The sequence below is a fragment of the Trematomus bernacchii genome, unplaced genomic scaffold (genome assembly GCF_902827165.1).
Source record: "Trematomus bernacchii unplaced genomic scaffold, fTreBer1.1, whole genome shotgun sequence".
In the NCBI taxonomy this organism is placed as follows: domain Eukaryota; kingdom Metazoa; phylum Chordata; class Actinopteri; order Perciformes; family Nototheniidae; genus Trematomus; species Trematomus bernacchii.
The window spans coordinates 1,056,185-1,076,182 of NW_022987477.1; the positions used below are offsets into that span (position 1 = coordinate 1,056,185).

Below are 19,998 nucleotides of genomic sequence, written 5' to 3' on the forward strand. Positions count from 1 at the left end.
AAGAGAAGAAAAGCCATATTAAACTCGCCTCAAATAATAGTAAATCGCTTGAAATCCATCTTCAATTTTCAAAGGGGTGAACTCTGTGAGAGGTCCTTTTATTATCTGCCGTTACTCACTGAAAATACACGTGAAAAAAAGCTCTACCTGCACGCATTGAAAACAAGTCAGCCTACCCTTCTGTTTTAAGCACATAACTAATAAGGGAGGACTCTGTGGGTTAGGAAGAATGTACTCCTTCAAATACGTACCATTAACTGTAGCATAAGACACTCAAATATATCATTATATTTATCTCAAGGTCGTTTTCAGATTCTTTTTTCTGTATTCCTGAGGCCCTGTTTGATTTAAAATGTCCCTATTATGCTCATTTTAGGTTCATTGTGACATGTCTCCATGCTTTAATGTTCAAAAAGCTCTTTATTTTTCTCATCCTACCTTTTCACCCTCTTCTCTATCTCAAAGTCTGCAATGCTCTGGATTTACAAACAGATGCCATGCATATCTTTTCTGAGTTCCTCCATGTGTGTCTCCTTACATTATTGGACGTCTTTGCATTTTTTCTATTAAGGTAGAAGTCTGAACAGCTGTTTCAATTCAGTGTTTTCCCCACCAATATTCTGTCTGGCACATTCAAGTGTGGGTTTACTGCTGGAATTTAAAACAGCATGAATATATAAAGAAATATGCGTATCAGACACGGGTTATCATAGTATATGAGTTAGGCGTTTGTCTCCTTACTTTCTCACATGGAGTGTGTTACAGTTACAGTTCATTATTTCCGTTTTGACACAGTTTTAGATCTCATCATGGATAACAACATACAGGCACGCACCTGCACGACACATGTGTTTGACCCCGTGTTCCTCTGTTTCCCCTCAGAACAAACCAAAAGCAACCTGAAGGTAACGTCTCCGGAGGACGGGCAGCACGTCAGCCGCAGACAGGTGTCCCCAAATGGGACAAAAGGGGACGCTAAAGGCAGCCGGACCGTCCCACGCAGACACACTTTAGGCGGGGCCAGAGGCTCCCGGGAGATCCTGGCTATGCAGCCGCCGGAAATGGACAAGAAGAGGGAGGCCTTCCTGGAGCATCTGAAGCAGAAATACCCCCATCATGCATCAGCCATCATGGGCCACCAGGAGAGGCTGAGAGAGCAGGTCAGTGGGGGGGAGAGACCGGGTTTATGCACAATATTTGAAACTTTAAATGACATAAATATACAGCATATATGACATGAATATGTGTTACATGAATACATTGGTGGTTCTAGCCTAGTCTAGGATTTTACCGGGGTATCTCTGTGTGGGACAAGTTACTGCGATGCTAAGAGGTAGCTTAGATTTCAATATAATGTCCTTTTAACCTTTAAAAATAAACATTTCTATTAGAAAACTATTCGCTGAAATATATTGACAAATGCTCATCTATTTTGCAATGGAGGATATTTATCGTTTAAGATTCAAAACATTTCATTTTTTGATAAAAATATATAGATTGCTTCACTTTCAACGAATATTACAACACTAAAATGAACTTTAAGGAGCGTTTTAGCATCTTTCAGTGCTGTGTTTTGTTTTACCGGCCATCCACCGTGTTTTCAGATCGAAGCAGCTATTTTTAGTGTCAAAACATCCAAATATATATATTTTGTATTTCTTTAAGATACCTGCCCAGCACAGTTTATATGCAAATTGGCAGCTAATGCAGGCGAAACACCAGAAGCACAAACTAATGTTGATGTTGGTGTGTCCACTGGATGTGTAAATATGCAACTAGATTATGACATGTCACTTTCAACAGGTGATGATGTGTTTTTAGTTTATTTACCTGTCCCTGAGGGGCAAAAAAAAAAATGCTGTTTAAAGGGCCCATGTCATGCTTTTCACCCGTCCCCTTGTGTGTTATGAAGGTTGTTCTGCATGTAAACGGTCTGCAGAGTCACAAACCCTCAAAGTACACCCTGTAGCGAGTAAAACTCTAACACAGAAAAGACCTGTCTGTGCTGCCCCAGAACGCCTCGTGGAGATTTCTCATTTTCCATTGTGTTCTTCCTGGGTTCTGTGACGTGTGAACACCCAAATCAACAACATATGACCGGATTGGCCCAAATGGACCAATCCGTGCAGCACCTCACACACCAGGATCCCTTGGCTAACTAACAGGGAGTCTCCATTGACTTGAATAGAGCTCCCTGGTTGGTAATAGACGAGTTGGGATGGTGGAGAAATGCTCTCCGCAGCAGACCCATTCTCACAGCGTTATAAACCTTTTTCTTACTCAATATCAAGCCACACTTATTGTTTTTACTTCGGCTGTGAGTGTTTGTGTGCTCAGGATGAGTTTCGCTTGTTCTCGCTGTATCGCCGACCCGGAAACCTGTCCGCTCCTCGCAGCAGCGAGCCTCGCAACGTCTCGACCAATCAGAGCACACTGGGCTCACAGGGAGGGGGGGGGCAGGAGCTCCAACAAGCCGTGTAGGACAGAGAGTGAATACACATACTATACAGAGATGCTGTATGAGAAACTAATGTGAGTTTAGAAAATTGCACAATATAAATCTATTCTAGTAGACCTCAACAATGGAAATATGATCAGTAGAAATGGCCATGACATGGGACCTTTAACAATCTATAAAGTCTTACTCTTTCCTCTAACTTGGTAACTTTGAGGCATTGTTATTTCCCTCTGAAGCAACAGAGAAATTGCAAAACTATTTCCTCCTCTCTCTTCTTTTTGTGCCTCAGGTTAAATGTGAAATCTACCCTATAAATCTGCCTGTCACGTTCCCCTCCCACAGCTGCTGTGAAGCTGGGGTTTTGGTGCAGCAGTTGAAAACCTGTTTGGAGCATGTTTGGATCTCCATAATTGGACTTTGCTTATAGCTCCAAACCAGTGTGTGTATACCAGACTTCAGTATACATGTCTCAGGGTTGTTTTGGAGCTTTTTAGTGATTATAAATTCTCGAAGCTGACGGGGGAGGGCGACCCAGAGGGAGTCACGTCAACCTGGCTCACCTGGTCATTGTCTTTGTGTTTGCTCTGGGTCAGAGGAGACGAGAGGGGAGGGGCATGCTGGGCTTTGTGGCCAAAACAATCGAGGTAATGGTGAGCCTGGCACCGAGCCACAGGGAGCTGATGCAGAGGGACAAGACACATTGTGGAGGAAAGAGTGAGGTGCATACATGTGAAGGGAAGCCTCCTCATGAGCATTTGAATAGGTAGTGGAAGTCAGCAGGGAGTGTGTGTGTGTGTGTGTGTGTTTTGCTCTGGTCATTATAATGGTTTTGCTTTCTGTGAACCTGAATATGCATCTCACTTGAATTTGTGCTGTTAGAATTGCAGAATGAATGTCAAGAAGGACGCTCTTATAGGGCAGTTATGCTCATACGCTATTCCTGTTTTTATTTTCTTTAATAACACCCACTAATCTTACGTGTGTGTGTGTGTGTGTGTGTGTGTGTGTGTGTGTGTGTGTGTGTGTGTGTGTGTGTGTGTGTGTGTGTGTGTGTGTGTGTTGGGTGTGTGTGTGTGTGTGTGTGTGTGTGGTGTGTGTGTGTGTTGTGTGTGTGTGTGTGTGTGTGTGTGTGTGTGTGGTGTGTGTGTGTGTGTGTGTGTGTGTGTGTGTGTGTGTGTGTGTGTGTGTGTGTGTGTGTGTGTGTGTGTGTGTGTGTGTGTGTGTGTGTGTGTGTGTGTGTGTGTGTGTGTGTGTGTGTGTGTGTGTGTGTGTGTGTGTGTGTGTGTGTGTGTGTGTGTGTGTGTGTGTGTGTGTGTGTGTGTGTGTGTGTGTGTGTGTGTGTGTGTGTGTGTGTGTGTGTGTGTGTGTGTGTGTGTGTGTGTGTGTGTGTGTGTGTGCGTGTGTGCGTGCGCATAAGAGGAATTTGCCTTGGTGTATTTGGTGCATACATAAAAGACAGTTAAAGGAGATAAATTGTTAGAAAAACAACCAAGAAACGACAAAAAACACATTAAAATATAGAGAAATATTTATATAAAATACCCCAAAAATATGTACGAAAAGAGGAAAGCTGTCCAGATATAAGAACGTAGATGTTTTATTTTATGATTGACTAAATAAGACGCTGCATCTTACCGTTTTCATGGTAAATAGAGGAAAGAAGGTGTTGTGAGGCTGCAGGTAGTCAGACAGGTAAGTTCAGCTCCAGGATTTGGGGTGGAGTCAGAGTTGCCATGGTGATTGGTGATGTCACCGCTGGAGGGGCTCAGTTTACGTGTGAGTGTGTGCTGGAGCGCGAGCAGAAAGAGAGGGAGAGAGAGGCAGAGCTGTGTGAGGAGGATCGCTGCTCTGCAGATGGATCTGAACGCTGTCCGGAGGCATGGCTGCAAACAGGAATAACAGATAAAGTTTGCACTCAGACGGAATAAAACTCACATCGGTGCCTTTTGTGTAGACGCAGTAAAAGGTAAGATACTTTTAGAGCGCTTTTACGCAGCGATATCCCTCATGTTCAAACTGTTGTTGCGCTTTTCAATGCAAAGAGTACGGCTGGGAGGGTTTGTTCTGCAGGTGCTGCAAACTTCCAGGAGGCGAATGCAAAAGTTGGCGCACGACTTTTATCGGTTAAAAAAACAAGTCTTTACGAGCAAACGATTTTTTTTTGGGTCCCCTTATGTTTGGTTGAATGAACACCGTGTAGTTGTCTGCAGTAAATCTTCCTTAAAGTACAATCACCTACCTGCAGCTGCCTATAATCTGACCGAAAATGCGTATTGTATTTGGCATTACCATAGATAGACTATATCTGTATTACGCACACATGCAAAGCAGCGGAAGTGAAGGAGTATCATAACAGCGTGCTGGATCATGCAGGATATCAGAGGTGGATTTAGTGAGTTGTTGCTGTTATTACTGCTTCTGTACGATTTTACAAGGCGTTATGTTAGAAAAAAAGTTATTTTTTTGGTCCGAGTAATTCAATAGTTTCTTAAAAATACGATGGAGAATGACTTGTGGATCAATAGCTCCTGTTGGATTTCAGTTCTATCTATATTTGAACTCTCTTATTCTTGGCATCAGGTGTAGACTTTGTTATTTACTGACTTTTTTTTAAAGGTTTGACATTTTTGTGGGACTATATTTAATCATACATCCTTTGGTGTGTCCAGGATTGTTGGATTTGTACAGTATGACTGCAAGAAGCAACAACTGTTGTGTGAACTTGAAAAGAAAATTATGTTTTCAGTCATTCTGGCTTCATGAATACATGTGTTTGTATCTTAGCCTCCCTATTATCAGGTGGTTATTGGACACTGCGTCCTTATTGGTAAAGTTGTACTCCAATTTTATAACAGTTTGTAGATTCTCTCTCAGCAGCTGAAATAAATCAAGGAGATAAATCTGATCTGCTGGTGCTGATTTTTAGTTTGTACGACATGACACTCTTAGATTGATTTGGAGGATGAAACTCCTCATATGTTATTCAGATGTTGCGAGAGAGATAGGAGTGATGATGGTTCCTGAATGCATCATGACATGGACAAATAAAAGCTGTCAGAAAGCAGGCTGGTTTGGATTTACTGGCAAATGTTAGTGCTGATAAATGAATACAAAGATGATTGAAGACCGTCATCTAATGCAGGAGGAATGCAATCATTCAAAATGGGAAATGAAATTAAACAAAACAAAAATGGCAAGATTATTGAAGCGTTTGTCATGTGGTGTCCTGGGGGAGGGTTAGCTTTTCTGTCTTCAGGAAAACACACAAGTCAAATATACAACGCAGGATGAATTAGCTACAGTTCTCACGCTGAGAAAGCGCCGAACAAAACCGGAAAGACGACGTCACCAAAATGCCTGAGAGGTGAGGAAGAAGCTCTCCGGAGGTTTGAGTTACAAAGGCACATATTTATCAAGGTCAAGCGGAGGTTTGGAAGATGATATCACTTCAGTCTGAAAAGTGGATGGCCCCCACTCCACCTAGCATGACTGCACACACACACACACACACACACACACACACACACACACACACACACACACACACACACACACACACACTGAATGACGTAGCCTTATATATGAGGGCCCCCTCAATTCCTGCTCCTCTGATCCTTAAACCTGCAACAAAGGCGAGAAGTTTAATTTCCTCCCCTGGATCCCACCCAGGGGAGAGGAGATAATATCCCTCCGGCCTGACTGGAGGGATATTATCCCTAGGGGTGAGAGGATGGGTGGCGACCCATCCTCTCACCCCTCTCTCTCTCTCTCTCTCTGCCTACTAACTAACCTGCTTGGATGATCACACACTCCTCCCGCCTGTGTGACTTTCTGTTTTCTGTACAGTGTGAAGCGGCCATGTTAGGACAGAAAAACACACAGGCTTTATAATCCATCATCTGAGTGTGTGTGTGTGTGTGTGTGTGTGTGTGTGTGTGTGTGTGTGTGTGTGTGTGTGTGTGTGTGTGTGTGTGTGTGTGTGTGTGTGTGTGTGTGTGTGTGTGTGTGTGTGTGTGTGTGTGTGTGTGTGTGTGTGTGTGTGTGTGTGTGTGTGTGTGTGTGTGTGTGTGTGTGTGTGTGTGTGTGTGTGTGTGTGTGTGTGTGTGTGTGTGTGTGTGTGTGTGTGTGTGTGTGTGTGTGTGTGTGTGTGTGTGTGTGTGTGTGTGTGTGTGTGTGTGTGTGTGTGTGTGGCTAACAGGTTAGTTTGTCGGTGGGCTGCTTTGAACAAAGGTATGCACCAGTCAGATGTGGACATTCAGGCTCTGTTGACAGGAATACAGTCAATTATGTTGAGTTCTAAATAATTCCAAGGATGTTGCAATGGCTGGTCTAGGGTTGGACACTTTACAATATAATAGTTTGTTATCTCTTTCTGATCACCTTTCTTGATTTAAGACAGAGATATTTCTTGCATTTGCTCCAGACATTGCGACTAACATGCTTGTTGCAGTGGTGGAAAGTTGTTTAATTGTTGAGCTTTTCATTTTCCTGCAAGTACAATCGCAGTACTTATAACTATATATTACTTATAATGGAGTATTTTTCCATTGCAGTATTAGTACGTTTTCTTTAATAAAGGATCTGAATACTTCTTCCACCCCTGGCTCTTTTGTTTTTAACCAGTTCTCAGCTGTTGACGGCCCACATGTTGAACATGTTGCCGTTTGCCCGTTCTGAAAAGCCAACATGTCGTGGCACTCTTGAAATTGAAAGCACATCATTGAATGCATTGAAAAGTACAACATGTGTTTTGTGTCATGGCATTTCAGAAGTATGTTTTTCTCGTCTTTTTACACATGATCTATCGTGGGCTAACTGTCCTACTTCAAGCATCAAAGTCAATCTTGCACAACATGTTGTTTTTCAAAATTGCAAAGCTTTATGGGGGAAACTAGCTTGCCATTTCTGTAAAAAAAGGAACAAAAATATTGGAAGAAGCCTTGGAAAGGGATCACATGAGAACAGATCCCCTTTCAGAAGTTGTTCAAATCTGTAACACTTAGTAACAACATCAATAAAATTGCAGGGTGCAGAAGATCGGCACTCTCTCAACGATTAATGTTGAACAAAGCCACATAAATACGCCTCATTTGTCATTATACTCAGTAAATGTACTGTAAACTCCCCCCTGGGACTTTTTGCAGACATGCTGCATTTGGCCGGCCCCCCCACACATCTCTCTCTTTGGGCTCCTGGCCATGCCTCACTCTTCTCTATAGTCTCAGATCCAAGGTCAGCTAGATAACACTAGAGCGAGCTTCACCTCCCTGCAAGAAACATGACCATGATCAAAGAATCAAAGATTGGAGAGGGAGTTTTTCAGGGAGTGTTGGTGTTGTTTCTATCAGCTCAAAGAAGAAGAATCGTTCATTGTCTTCACCTCCTGGCATGGCATTCATGAGAGGTGACCTGGTAAGAGAATATGCAGATCTATAGGGTGGTGCAGAGATTAAGTATTTTTGTTCGCCGACCTGGAAGTTAGCATCCGATTGGGATTTCCAAAATCCCAAAAATAAGCTCTGTGGCAAACACATGTTTATGATATTTACTCGTTTTGTTCAGCAGGATGATATCCACATATTAACACCACTTAAAGTAAAGTTAAAAGCTAAGGTTGGGATATAAAGGAACTACAGCACGGTCACATGACTTCAAGTCACCACCGCTAAGCTAAAGGTGGCTAATGTTGGGCTATAAAGGAACTAGAGCACGGTCACATGACTTTCACCACCGCTAAGCTAAAGGTGGCTAATGTTGGGCTATAAAGGAACTACAGCACGGTCACATGACTTCACGTCACCACTGCTAAGCTAAAGGCGGCTAATGTTGAGCTATAAAGGAACTACAGCACGGTCACATGACTTCACGTCACCACCGCTAAGCTAAAGGCGGCTAATGTTGGGCTATAAAGGAACTACAGCACGGTCACATGACTTCACGTCACCACCGCTAAGCTAAAGGAGGCTAATGTTGGGCTATAAAGGAACTACAGCACGGTCACATGACTTCACGTCACCACCGCTAAGCTAAAGGAGGCTAATGTTGGGCTATAAAGGAACTGCAGCACGGTCACATGACTTCACGTCACCACCGCTAAGCTAAAGGCGGCTAATGTTGGGCGTGATGACGTTTAGTTGTCTCATTTAGACACAGTAAATAAATACCCCACTGGTCAATTTAAAAACTGACGTATTTTATGTCGTAGAACTAAACGTTAACATCTCTAAAGCTTATTTCAGGCTTTTAACCAAAAACACATTCAATAAAGCTCTTAGTTTGAATTTGTATTGCACTTATTGTAAGTCGCTTTGGATAAAAAGTCTTTTGGGGGTTTTAGGACTCATTCCTGCACCTCTCTCTAGCAAACATTGATATGCTTGTGATATTTTCACAGAACGCCTCTTTGTGTTAGCTTTTATTGAAATGCACAATCAGACACTGTGCAGCACGACATCTGTTTGTAATCACCGGACCTCCTCCACTGCCCATCAGGAGCTTTTAATAGATCTGCCACCTCTGCATGAAGTACCACTTTTAGAGCCAACACAAACAAGAAGCACCAGGTTAATGACGGCGTAATGAGGGGTTATTCTGCATTTTTTTTTGGGGGTGCAGAACCCTAACTGAGAGGACAAGTGATCCGTAGAGTGGCGCCAAGGCTCTGTCTAATCCTGAGTGTCACTGGGGGGTAGGGGGGAGGTTAAGCCGCTATGACAGAAGGCCCTGATGGACCCGCATCTGATCGCCGCTGATAATGAGTCAAGCCAGACAGAATTTGACACACTAACGCAACGGCAGTGTGTTAATCGGAGCAGCTAATCAGGTCTGAGCTCTTCTCAGTGTTCTCAGTGGACGAACAACACAGCAGCATTAACCCGGGCTTTATCTCAGTCTTCTTTATGTTGTTGCTCCTCTGGTTCAACAGGCGGGTCGTCGTTATTCCTCAGAAAGATTTGCAGAGGTGAAATGTCTGGGACCTCGTTAACCTCAAAGGCCTTTGGGTGCAATTATGAGCGGTGCCGACGCAGCCTGGGGAACATTCCTCGATTTATAATACACTATAGGTCAAAGACTCGTCTCGCAAAACTGCAAATCAACTTAACAATGTACGACAGGTAAACAGGTGATGATACTTTTCTAAATCACAATATCTCCAGGTCTTCAGTATGTCAAGTGAGGTCAAATTGGCACACAAATACATAATGTAGTGGTGGAAATGATCTGAGGTTATTGTGTCCAAAATGATGTACAGTATTTATTGACTGCCAGCTAGAAGCGTGAGATTCATTGTCAGTTAATAGCCTGCGTCTCCACCCTGAAATGTCACCTCTTCCTCAGATAGCCTGCAGGCGTGTCCTTTTGTCTGTCTTCATCAGAAAGCCAGTCATCAGAATAAATTGCGTAAATAATTGACTAAGTATCACTAGTCACGATGAAGGAATGCAAATGCTGTTGTGTTGATGCAAATATAAAAACACAAATGTGCCAAACAACATGCAAATTAAGAAATGTCTTCACCAACTTGATGACACATGCACAGTGACGCACAACGCTTGGTGACGTTCAGGATTATAAAGTTGATAACGGTCTCTGTTAGTCTGTCTCATAGTCAGTATATTTGAAATGACTAGGTTAGCTACTGCAGTACGTTTCTCCTAATACAAATGTTTTGGCTCGATGTGACGCGTTTGCACCGGTCTGTCACTGTAGGATCTCCATTGGCTGAATCTATTCTAGACTTTATGACCCTAAGAAAAGAAAGATGGGTGTTTCTCCTCGTTTCTCTCCGTCTGCACCTTTGCAAGTCTTTGCACGCACCCTGACATCTGGCCTCCACCTTGGGCCAAAGGTATGAGCTTTACTTCAGAGGGTGAATCAGACACATAAGCAAACCAAGAGAAAGATTGAAGCCACGGACAGGCTCCAAGCATCTGGCTCCAACCTTATTTTGATCTCCTGTGCTTTATTTCCCTTCTCGTTGAAGACAAAGGGGTGGGGTGTGGAAAAGCATGGCAGCAACTCCACTTTAAGTTGCTTTTGTAAATGTTTAAAATGCATTCGTAGCGATAAGAGGAGAGGTTTTTCTTTTAAACAAGATGACGGGTAGCACCTGGATTATGAGTAAGTATACAGGGGGATAGTATATATTAAAGGCCTCAGCAGCTAATGGAATCAGTAATAAATAACATTATTTGACAGAAGTGGAGCATGTGCTGCACTTTGTTTAAGCAACTCCTCCTCCAGCTGACACTATAATCTACATCCACTTTGGAGTACTGTTTTACACAAGTAAACATTTGAGCTTCAGTATTTTCGTTTAGTTTACATATATAAGATATATATATATAAGATCTATAGATTCAGACTTACACTGAAGAGCTTTTAAAATAAGATGACTTATGGTTGATCGAGTCATCTGAAGCCAAGAGCTCAGCACTGAGTGTGTGTGTGTGTGTGTGTGTCTTTGTGTGGGTAGTGTTTTCTATTTAGTCAGTTTAAACCAGGTCAATGCATGGGTACAACAGTTTGACAATAAAAATGGATGTGTATACATATTCAAAAAAAGCATTGGATGTATTTCTTTCAAGCTAAATTTAAACTTTACTACTGATTATTGGACTCTTTCTCCACACACACACACACGCACACGCACACGCACACGCACACGCACACGCACACGCACACACACACACACTCTCCTCTGGGGGAGCGAGGATCATAAATCTCCGGCTCAGTGTAGGAGCGAACCTGGTCCTCTGTGACTTGTTCATTAGGCCTGAATAGCAGAGCCATTATCAGGGCTGCTTTCACGGGACTAAAGAAAAAGACACTTGACAAAATACTGAGATTTAACACCAGGCAACACGTCCGATGTGCAGAGATGGCCTTTAATGGCGTTAGATTATATGTGTGTGAGCAACACGATGTAGAGGATGCAGGACTCTGGTTTCTCCTGAGGAAAGAAAGCGCTCTTTGTTTTGGTGACCACGGGCTCGGAGCCACACACACATCCACACACTCTCAGATACACACCCGGAGAGGCTCAAATTAGACCTGCAAAGTCTTTTCTTTTACACCAGGAGAGACGCTCCCTGGAGGCCGAGGTTCATGTGAGGACGTGTCATATAAACCCTCCATCTGAAACAGGAGCAAGGCTTTGTGTATAAAAGGATAGGAGGGGTCGTGTGTGTGTGTGTGTGTGTGTGTGTGTGTGTGTGTGTGTGTGTCTGTTCTTAGTTTCTCTTAGTTTTCGTCAGTTAAATGTGTTTTTGCTCCGCATGAAGTGATATTAAAAACAAGTCTCGACTGATCACGGTCCTGCAGCCCCGTTGGGAAATAGTTTGTATTAGTTTGGTAGGAGAGAGAGAGAGAGAGAGGGGGGGTTGAGATTTAATGTGTGCACTCTTTTGGGAGCGTGCAAATCATTGCATGCAAGATTAGCAAATGATCTGCCAGTCTTGGTGTAAGTCTGGACTTGTAGTCTTACGTAACGTCTTGAATAGCTCAAATCACAACAAGGCACTTTGTCAATAAGAAAGGGAACATGCTCTTACTTTAATTATCACACGCAGTGGGAAAATCCAGCATTGGTATTAGGCTGTGAGGGCGTGTGCTCGATAGGACGGCTATATCTTGCAAAGTCTTTTAGGATCCCTGAGGCTGGAGGGGTCTTATCTTCTGGGGACACAAGTGTCATCTCTCTGTCTTCAGGGCAGGGAGATGGCTGCTGAGATTGTACACACGGATTAGTGTTAGAGCTGCCGCTTTTAAGATGAAATGTGCGCTGAACGGAAACTTTATGGGAGATTTAAAAAGCCGTTTCAGGGAATCAGATTTCCTACTCATCGCCTGCAAGTTAGGAATACTTTAAAATGACTAATGACTGAATTGCATCGTCCCTATCAAATCAAATCCCCTTAAAAAGGTGTCTCCTGTTGTCCGCTGGGTGTGTGTCGTGTGTTTTTAAGGTTGGATGTGGGACAGTGTGTGCATTGAATAGAGAGGAGGGGGCATCCGCTAGAGCAGAAAGGGAAGGGAGCAGGACAGGCCAGTTGTACAGAGCAAGTTCACAAAGGCTGAAATAACAGTGGAGGAAGTGACCCTGTTTCCAGTCTCTCGTGGAAGTCAGCGCTGCAAGGAGGTCGCTGCTGGTGTGAAATGGTAAATACGACATCTTAAGATCACTTTTATTTTTGCTTATGTGTCGGATTGAAGAGCTTTTAAAACATGCTGGCAACTCAATACATGGTCTCATATCTGATGGTCACGCAAAGTTGACTTTTGTAACCTCTCTCATTCAGAGGAGTGGGCGATGTCTGCTGGTGATAACCGCGACTTAATCATGTATGCGTGAGTGGGTGAAATCAATTGGACGGTGTGGCTCGGTTGTTGTAAATGTCAGCGGCGGAAGAGATAGCCATCTTGCCTCCTCTGTGTGATGGCGGACAACAATTGTAAATCTGTATGAGTAATCTTCTATTAATGACATGGGAACAGTCCTTGTTATTGTGAGTTTTTTGGGGGGGGATTATAAACTTGTAGATGGTGGGTTTTGAACTTCTAGCTTCACCTTCCCTGTCAGCTCTGATACTATAAAGTCATCTCCTTTTTATCACGCCAATTAACCGGCGAGCCCATCTCTGAAAGGTCATCTGGGGATTTGGATGCAGGGATTAGAGGAGGAATGCATCGCAGGAGGGAGGGAGAGAGGGATGTGGCAGCCATGAATGGGAATGGATGACTAGGGGATTTCAGTATAATGTCATTAAGGCTCGGGGAGACAAAGGGTGATGGTCCGTCCACAGACAGCATAAGGCCCGGCGCTGACGGCTGGATTGACAGCGGCTTTATGATTCAAAGTCGGGCAGTTCTGCTTTGGCAGAGAGTTTTGGACTCAGAGGTGTTTTTAATTCACTCTTTTACGTACTTTGAAAGAGGCCCTATTATGTTTTCTGGTGGTTTCCCTTTCCTGTAGTGTGTACTATAGGTTTTTGTGCATGTCAATGGTCTGCAAAGGCTGAAATCCCAAAGTTACAGAACACAGTGGGTGGACATCTCTAAGCGGTTGACCAATCACAACAGAGCCGGCCAGCTAACCAATCAGAGCAGACTGGGCTCTGGTTTCAGACAGAGGGTGAAAAGGGGTGCTGCAGCACAGGCTTTTTGAACATTAAAGCATGGAGACATGTCCCAGTAGAGACACTACATACTGATATACACCTGAACATCAGCAGGAGAGGACTCTTTAAAGTAGAGACACTACATACTGATATACACCTGAACATCAGCAGGAGAGGACTCTTTAAAGTAGAGACACTACATACTGATATACACCTGAACATCAGCAGGAGAGGACTCTTTAAAGTAGAGACACTACATACTGATATACACCTGAACATCAGCAGGAGAGGACTCTTTAAAGTAGAGACACTACATACTGATATACACCTGGACATCAGCAGGAGAGGACTCTTTAAAGTAGAGACACTACATACTGATATACACCTGAACATCAGCAGGAGAGGACTCTTTAAAGTAGAGACACTACATACTGATATACACCTGAACATCAGCAGGAGAGGACTCTTTAAAGTAGAGACACTACATACTGATATACACCTGAACATCAGCAGGAGAGGACTCTTTAAAGTAGAGACACTACATACTGATATACACCTGAACATCAGCAGGAGAGGACTCTTTAAAGTAGAGACACTACATACTGATATACACCTGAACATCAGCAGGAGAGGACTCTTTAAAGTAGAGACACTACATACTGATATACACCTGAACATCAGCAGGAGAGGACTCTTTAAAGTAGAGACACTAAATACTGATATACACCTGAACATCAGCAGGAGAGGACTCTTTAAAGTAGAGACACGACATACTGATATACACCTGAACATCAGCAGGAGAGGACTCTTTAAAGTAGAGACACTACATACTGATATACACCTGAACATCAGCAGGAGAGGACTCTTTAAAGTAGAGACACTACATATTGATATACACCTGAACATCAGCAGGAGAGGACTCTTTAAAGTAGAGACACTACATACTGATATACACCTGAACATCAGCAGGAGAGGACTCTTTAAAGTAGAGACACTACATACTGATATACACCTGAACATCAGCAGGAGAGGACTCTTTAAAGTAGAGACACTACCTACTGATATACCAGTCTTAATTCAGTGTGTTGCTCAAGGACACTTCCTCCCACTCAAATTTGATGATTACCACATACACACTATACTTTTAAGTGTCAGAATGAGACGGGGGTTAACAGTCTGCAGAGCTGTGTGTGTATGTGTTTGCCATTCAGATCAGGCCAGGTAATTACAGTTAGCTCTGTTTCCGCTCCCAGGAGCTCGAGCCAAATTAGCATGTTAAGTGGAGAAGCTCACAACACTGCAGTTTGTGTTTGAAACCACACACAAGTTTCCACTCTCATGTTTACATTCTTCCCTGTCTGGAGGGACAATATAGAAAGAGTGACGGAAACGGGTTCCTCCTGTTAGCTGGGCGTGTGTGTTCACCCTGTGTACATAGCACATGAATTTGCACTATTGTCCCCTTGTCGAAGCTGCAGATAAATGGCCTGACGTCTGAAACCTGCATTGTATCTTTTGTCACAAAACGATGCAGCTCGAAAAGGTGGAAAAGATCGACACGATTGCAGACATGTCAGGTTATGAGAACGCTATTAAACGGCTGATTATATAAGAAGGTAGGCAGCAATCAGGTGGCTTTGTGTAGGCTGGCAGCAGGTGTGGTGCATTATGCTCTGGCAGCTTCTCAGTCTATAGTTAAATCTGGGTGCCGCCATTACTCCTAACAATTGACTTGAATCACTCCGTCTGTCAGGAGCCACGGCCGAGCTGCATGATATAACGTCGTGGTGAAAGCATGCAGCATTAAAGGGCTTTGTTATAAGAAAAGACAGGTGACAGCCAAAGAGAACGAAGTCATGCATGCTCTGCAGGTGCACCGAGAAGTCAAACTTATTTCCGGGATCGCAGAGCAGAAAAAAACCACTTTCTTCATGGCGGCGTGTTTGTCCGACCGCTGTTGCATAAATGTTTTCAGGATGTCCTGAACGGGTCAGATTTTCTGGAACAATGGCCTGACTCACTCATGCGTGCACTCAGTCTCCCTTTGTGTCCCATTCTTTCAAACACACATTTTTCACTTACTGTCTTTATCTGTTGTTTTCCACATGCATGGTTTCTTAATCATTGCTGGTGCACATGACATGAAAGCTGCTGCAAAAGGACTTCAAGACCACTAAATACCTTAAGATACACAATATAGCACCTTTTGTGAGATAGTGACCATTGGACTAACGACACTGTGTGCTGTAGCAGAGCAATTAGCATTTAAGCTACACAACATGTACACATTTAACATTTCTATGAGACTGTATGCAATGTAATCATACTGGGTATTTGGCAATCAATCATCCATCTTTGGCTCTTCCCAAGATCTGTTATCGAGACACGTTTCTTCTGCTCTCTTTTCATGACTCCATAACTTATCATATTCCATGTCGCTGTCTCGGTTTCACATTCATCACGGGCTGTCAGAGCAAATGAAGGCTTCTAAAACGGCTGAATCAGTTCGGGTTTGACTTTAAAAAAGGAGGGGAATCTCTGGTGAGGAATGTACTGAAGGTACGAGGCGCAGGTTGAAGCAGGTTTTTTTTTTTTTGTACAGAGATAATCAGCGGTTGGCCTGCGGTTTTCACATCTGGACCTGAAAGTGGGAAGTGGTGAGTCGGGACAGGAAGTGGCTTTTGATGCATATCGACCATATCAGACCATATAGCTGTGGTCAGGATGATATCTGCATGAGGAAGAGGAAGAGAGACGAGGGAGTTCATCAGAACTAACTGCTAACCTTTTGGAGGAGACGGCTCATTCGTCAGACAGACGCTGTGGAGAGGTTTAACTTAATTGCATCTTTCCACAGGGAGGCAGAAGGTCTCATTTGCAATTTCCTGCACTTTAAAACACGCGCGGTACTTCTCCAGCTGTCTCATCGAGGCTATTTAAACGTTAGTCTTGGAAAAGCAACTAAGAGTACTTTAAGTGAGTAAGTAAATGATACTTAATGAGGTCCTATTCTGCTTTCCGTGGTTTCCCTTTCCTGTTGTGTGTTATATTGGTGTTTGTGTTTGTAAATGGTCTGCAGAGATGTTCTATTATCATTTTGTGTAATTGTTTTACAAAAATGATGTTTCTCAAAGTCCTAATTCCAGCTGATTGTAATAAAAAAACTAGAAAACAACTAATTAAAGTTTTCACAAGCATATCTTATATTGATTTGAACTATATAGCAACTAGGTCAACTAGGTCCCGATCACCTTTTTTTGCTCCCGATCCGATTCCGATCATTTGATTTTGACAATCTGCCGATAAAGATTTTTCCCGATCCGATCTTTATGCAATGCATTAAGAGAAAAACAAGGTAACAGATAACTGCTGGTCATCCAACGCGATGAATTCAGCTATCTTGGCTGTTCTTTTTTTGGCCTTTTCACTGTTCTGGGGCAGCTTCTCTTTCCTTTTAAAAGTCTCTGAAAGTGTCGGTTGTTTCAGTGCCGTTACCTGAGTGGCCGCTGTGTACTCGTCGTGTTGTTGTTGGTGGTGTTTGTATTAGATTGGTCGTGTTGAACGTAGCTCTGTTCTTTCCACCACGCGGAACCTCCGCCTTGCAAACATTGCATCTGGCTGTTACACTGCCTTCGCTTTCAATTTTATAATACTTCCAAACTCCTGACATTTTCTCTGTCCCGACTCCCGAGGCACCAGCTGAACGTAGCCTCTCGTTAGCTTACTGCTACTATTAGACACTGCGCCCACTCTGTTGCCAGATTAGAGAGAAATAAGCAACCAGGTCTATGAAAACAAGCCCAAAAGAAGCAACACATACATGATGTTGTGTAATTTTAAACCAAAACTAAGGCCTCAGGATGACTTTAAGACGTGAACATGGTCATTTTTGTTTTGTAACATTAAATAAAATAATAAAAATATTTTATAATTTAAAAAAAAAAAAAATCCCGATCCCCGATTTCTTTTCTCCCGATTCCGATCTTTTGAAAATCACGTGATCGGATCGGGACATCTCTAATAGCAACATTTACTTCATTGCCTTCCATGCAAACATTTGTAAGTGTGAATGCAGGTTGGATTAGGCTGATATAATTACTACGTACATGTGAAGCCAATGTAATTCACCAGGATGACACAGAACAGCAGTGTGTGTGTGAGGGCATCGAATTCTCTCATGAATCATTCATCGTTCAGATTAGATTTCGCAGCACATGCTCTCAGGTGACTCGTCAACTCCGTGTGACCCCTGTGTTTTTAAAAGGTCATTATCAGCATGTATTAACAGTATAAGGACTTTTTTTAATTCACATGGTTTGTAATCTGTGGGGGGTTTGCAGCCTAAGCGAGTTACAGGAGTTGAGTGATGGCTCAGCGGTTCTCCCTGCTGTGTCAGGTCTTCATTAATTTGCATCAAAAACAGTAAATGCTTGACAAGTTAAACACCGAACAGTAGACTAAAAAGAAAGGGAGGATACGTTAGCACCTCCTATTAGCCTCCTTTTCTCCTCAGTCCTCTGTGGATGTGTTTCCATGGTTTCTCTGTTTTGTCTGATTTGTTTTCCCATCTCACCTCCCACTGGCTTGACTTCATTCTTTATTTGTTCTCATGTTCTTCTCAGTCTTTGCAGGGCATGCTCTTCTCCCTTCACTCTGAGCTTGACATTCAGAGGTACTTGATGAAAATCCAATTGGCCCACAGAGTTAGTCAGCCTTTTATCTTACCTGCATCGTGTGTGTGTGTGTGTGTGAGTGTGTGATGCATCTTCATCCTCACTAACACCTGCTGCTGCTGTGTGACCATTTCTACCTAAAAAGTGTGTCCCGCCGTGCCTCCCAGAGTCTGACCTGCTCAGTCCTGGCCGAGAACAGCAACAACTGCATTTCATATAAAAGCTTAAATTCTTTATTTGCCCGTACGTGTGTGAGAGAGCAGCATGCAGGTGTGTTCAAGGTAACCTGGTCATAAAGAGCCAAGTGTTCACTGACCTCTCAGTTATTGTCCCGCCTCCTCCACTTCTGCCGATCACCTTACAGCGCCTCACAATACCTCCCTGGCTCTGTAGTCTCATCACACATTGAGTTATTGTAGAGGATCTGCTTACAGCGTAGCTCACCTATCTACAAGTGATGTGACATACTTCTCGATCCTTAATCAGTTTGAAAACGTATTTTAAACACAGTTAGCATTATTATTAGACAAGCCCTTTTGTGCTTTAAGGGCTTCTCCCTTCCCTGTAGTGTGTTAAATAGGTTTTTGTGCATGTCAATGGTCTGAAAGGCTTAAATCCCAAAGACATGTCCCAGTAGAGACACTACATACTGATATGAACCTGAAGATGTGACACTGGCTCACTCGGGTGAATATGGAAAGTCAAAGTTGACGCTCCTGTAGAGGGTTAGAGGCTTACTGATGCTTTCAAACCCTTATTTACCTTGAGGTGCTTTTGGGACGGAGCTGCGTGGTATTTGATAGATTATTGTATTCACTTGTGCATGACTGCTACGGTTTGGTTTATTCATTTCTTGTTGTGCTGGAGTCAAGCTTGACATCAAAGGTTTTTTTTTTACTCACAGCTCATGACAGATACTGTTGTTTCCTAACTTCCCCGAATGCACCTTATCTCTAAAACTTTGCCACGTTTCTTTGTGTCGTTTCGATATGAATGCATGTATTGTTCAATGTTTTGTGTCCAGTGTCTCCACGGTCTCACCCTTTTACTGTATCGTGTTTCCGTTGCCTCCCCCCTCCAGAGCAGAAGCCCAAAGCACGGCCCCAGCAGCGTTGGAGAGGCGGACCACCTCTCCCTGGCCTCCCTGGAGTCACTGGACACCATGTCTGAGGCCGACTCCCCCACAAACTTCACCCGCGGCAGCCGGGTTCGAGCTAGCCTGCCCGTGGTGCGATCGACCAATCAGACGAGGGACCGCTCGCTAGGTACGTTAGTTGTTGTTTGTTTATCCTACGTTTTAATTTTTGTTTCATTATACAAACTTTTTGTTCCCATTTTCTACATCTAGAAAGCCGAAACAATCAAATAAAAAGTTGATTATGTTAGATAAATATCACTGGTCCCCGGCTTGAGCTTCAATCTCAGGATCCATGTATTTGTGATCCTCTCCAGAATGGAAGTAGTCATCACATACAGAGCATCAACTAGTTCCTGAACAGTGTCCTTCACATGCTGATATCCAAGAGAGGGAGTTACACAGTCACAAGATGGAGGAATAGAAAGCAGTATTCAATGTTTACTTCAGATTAGCTCCACGTCAGAAATGATCATGCTTGTCATATGTCTATCTCCATAGAGGCTGAATCATCATGTTAATCACATAGCTATCATATGCCTCAAACAGTCCTGATGCTCTTCTAGGTAATCATACATCCTGTCATGTACACAGCTACAGTTGGGATACTTT

The 19,998-nt window shown here is 43.2% G+C and overlaps 1 protein-coding gene across 14 annotated transcripts in view; it reads left to right on the forward strand.

Moving 5' to 3' along the window:
- The window catches only part of si:ch211-285f17.1 (sickle tail protein homolog), a 115,148-nt gene that overhangs the window by 66,497 nt on the left and 28,653 nt on the right, over positions 1–19,998 (forward strand). For 13 of the 14 annotated variants that reach the window (XM_034149143.1, XM_034149115.1, XM_034149090.1 and 10 more), the window contains exons 2-3: positions 883–1,160; positions 19,333–19,516. In XM_034149143.1, the coding sequence (XP_034005034.1) occupies positions 883–1,160; positions 19,333–19,516 (462 nt within the window). Of the gene's footprint in view, positions 1–882; positions 1,161–4,239; positions 4,425–19,332; positions 19,517–19,998 lie in introns of those variants that run through there. The other variant, XM_034149177.1, reaches the window with a different exon arrangement.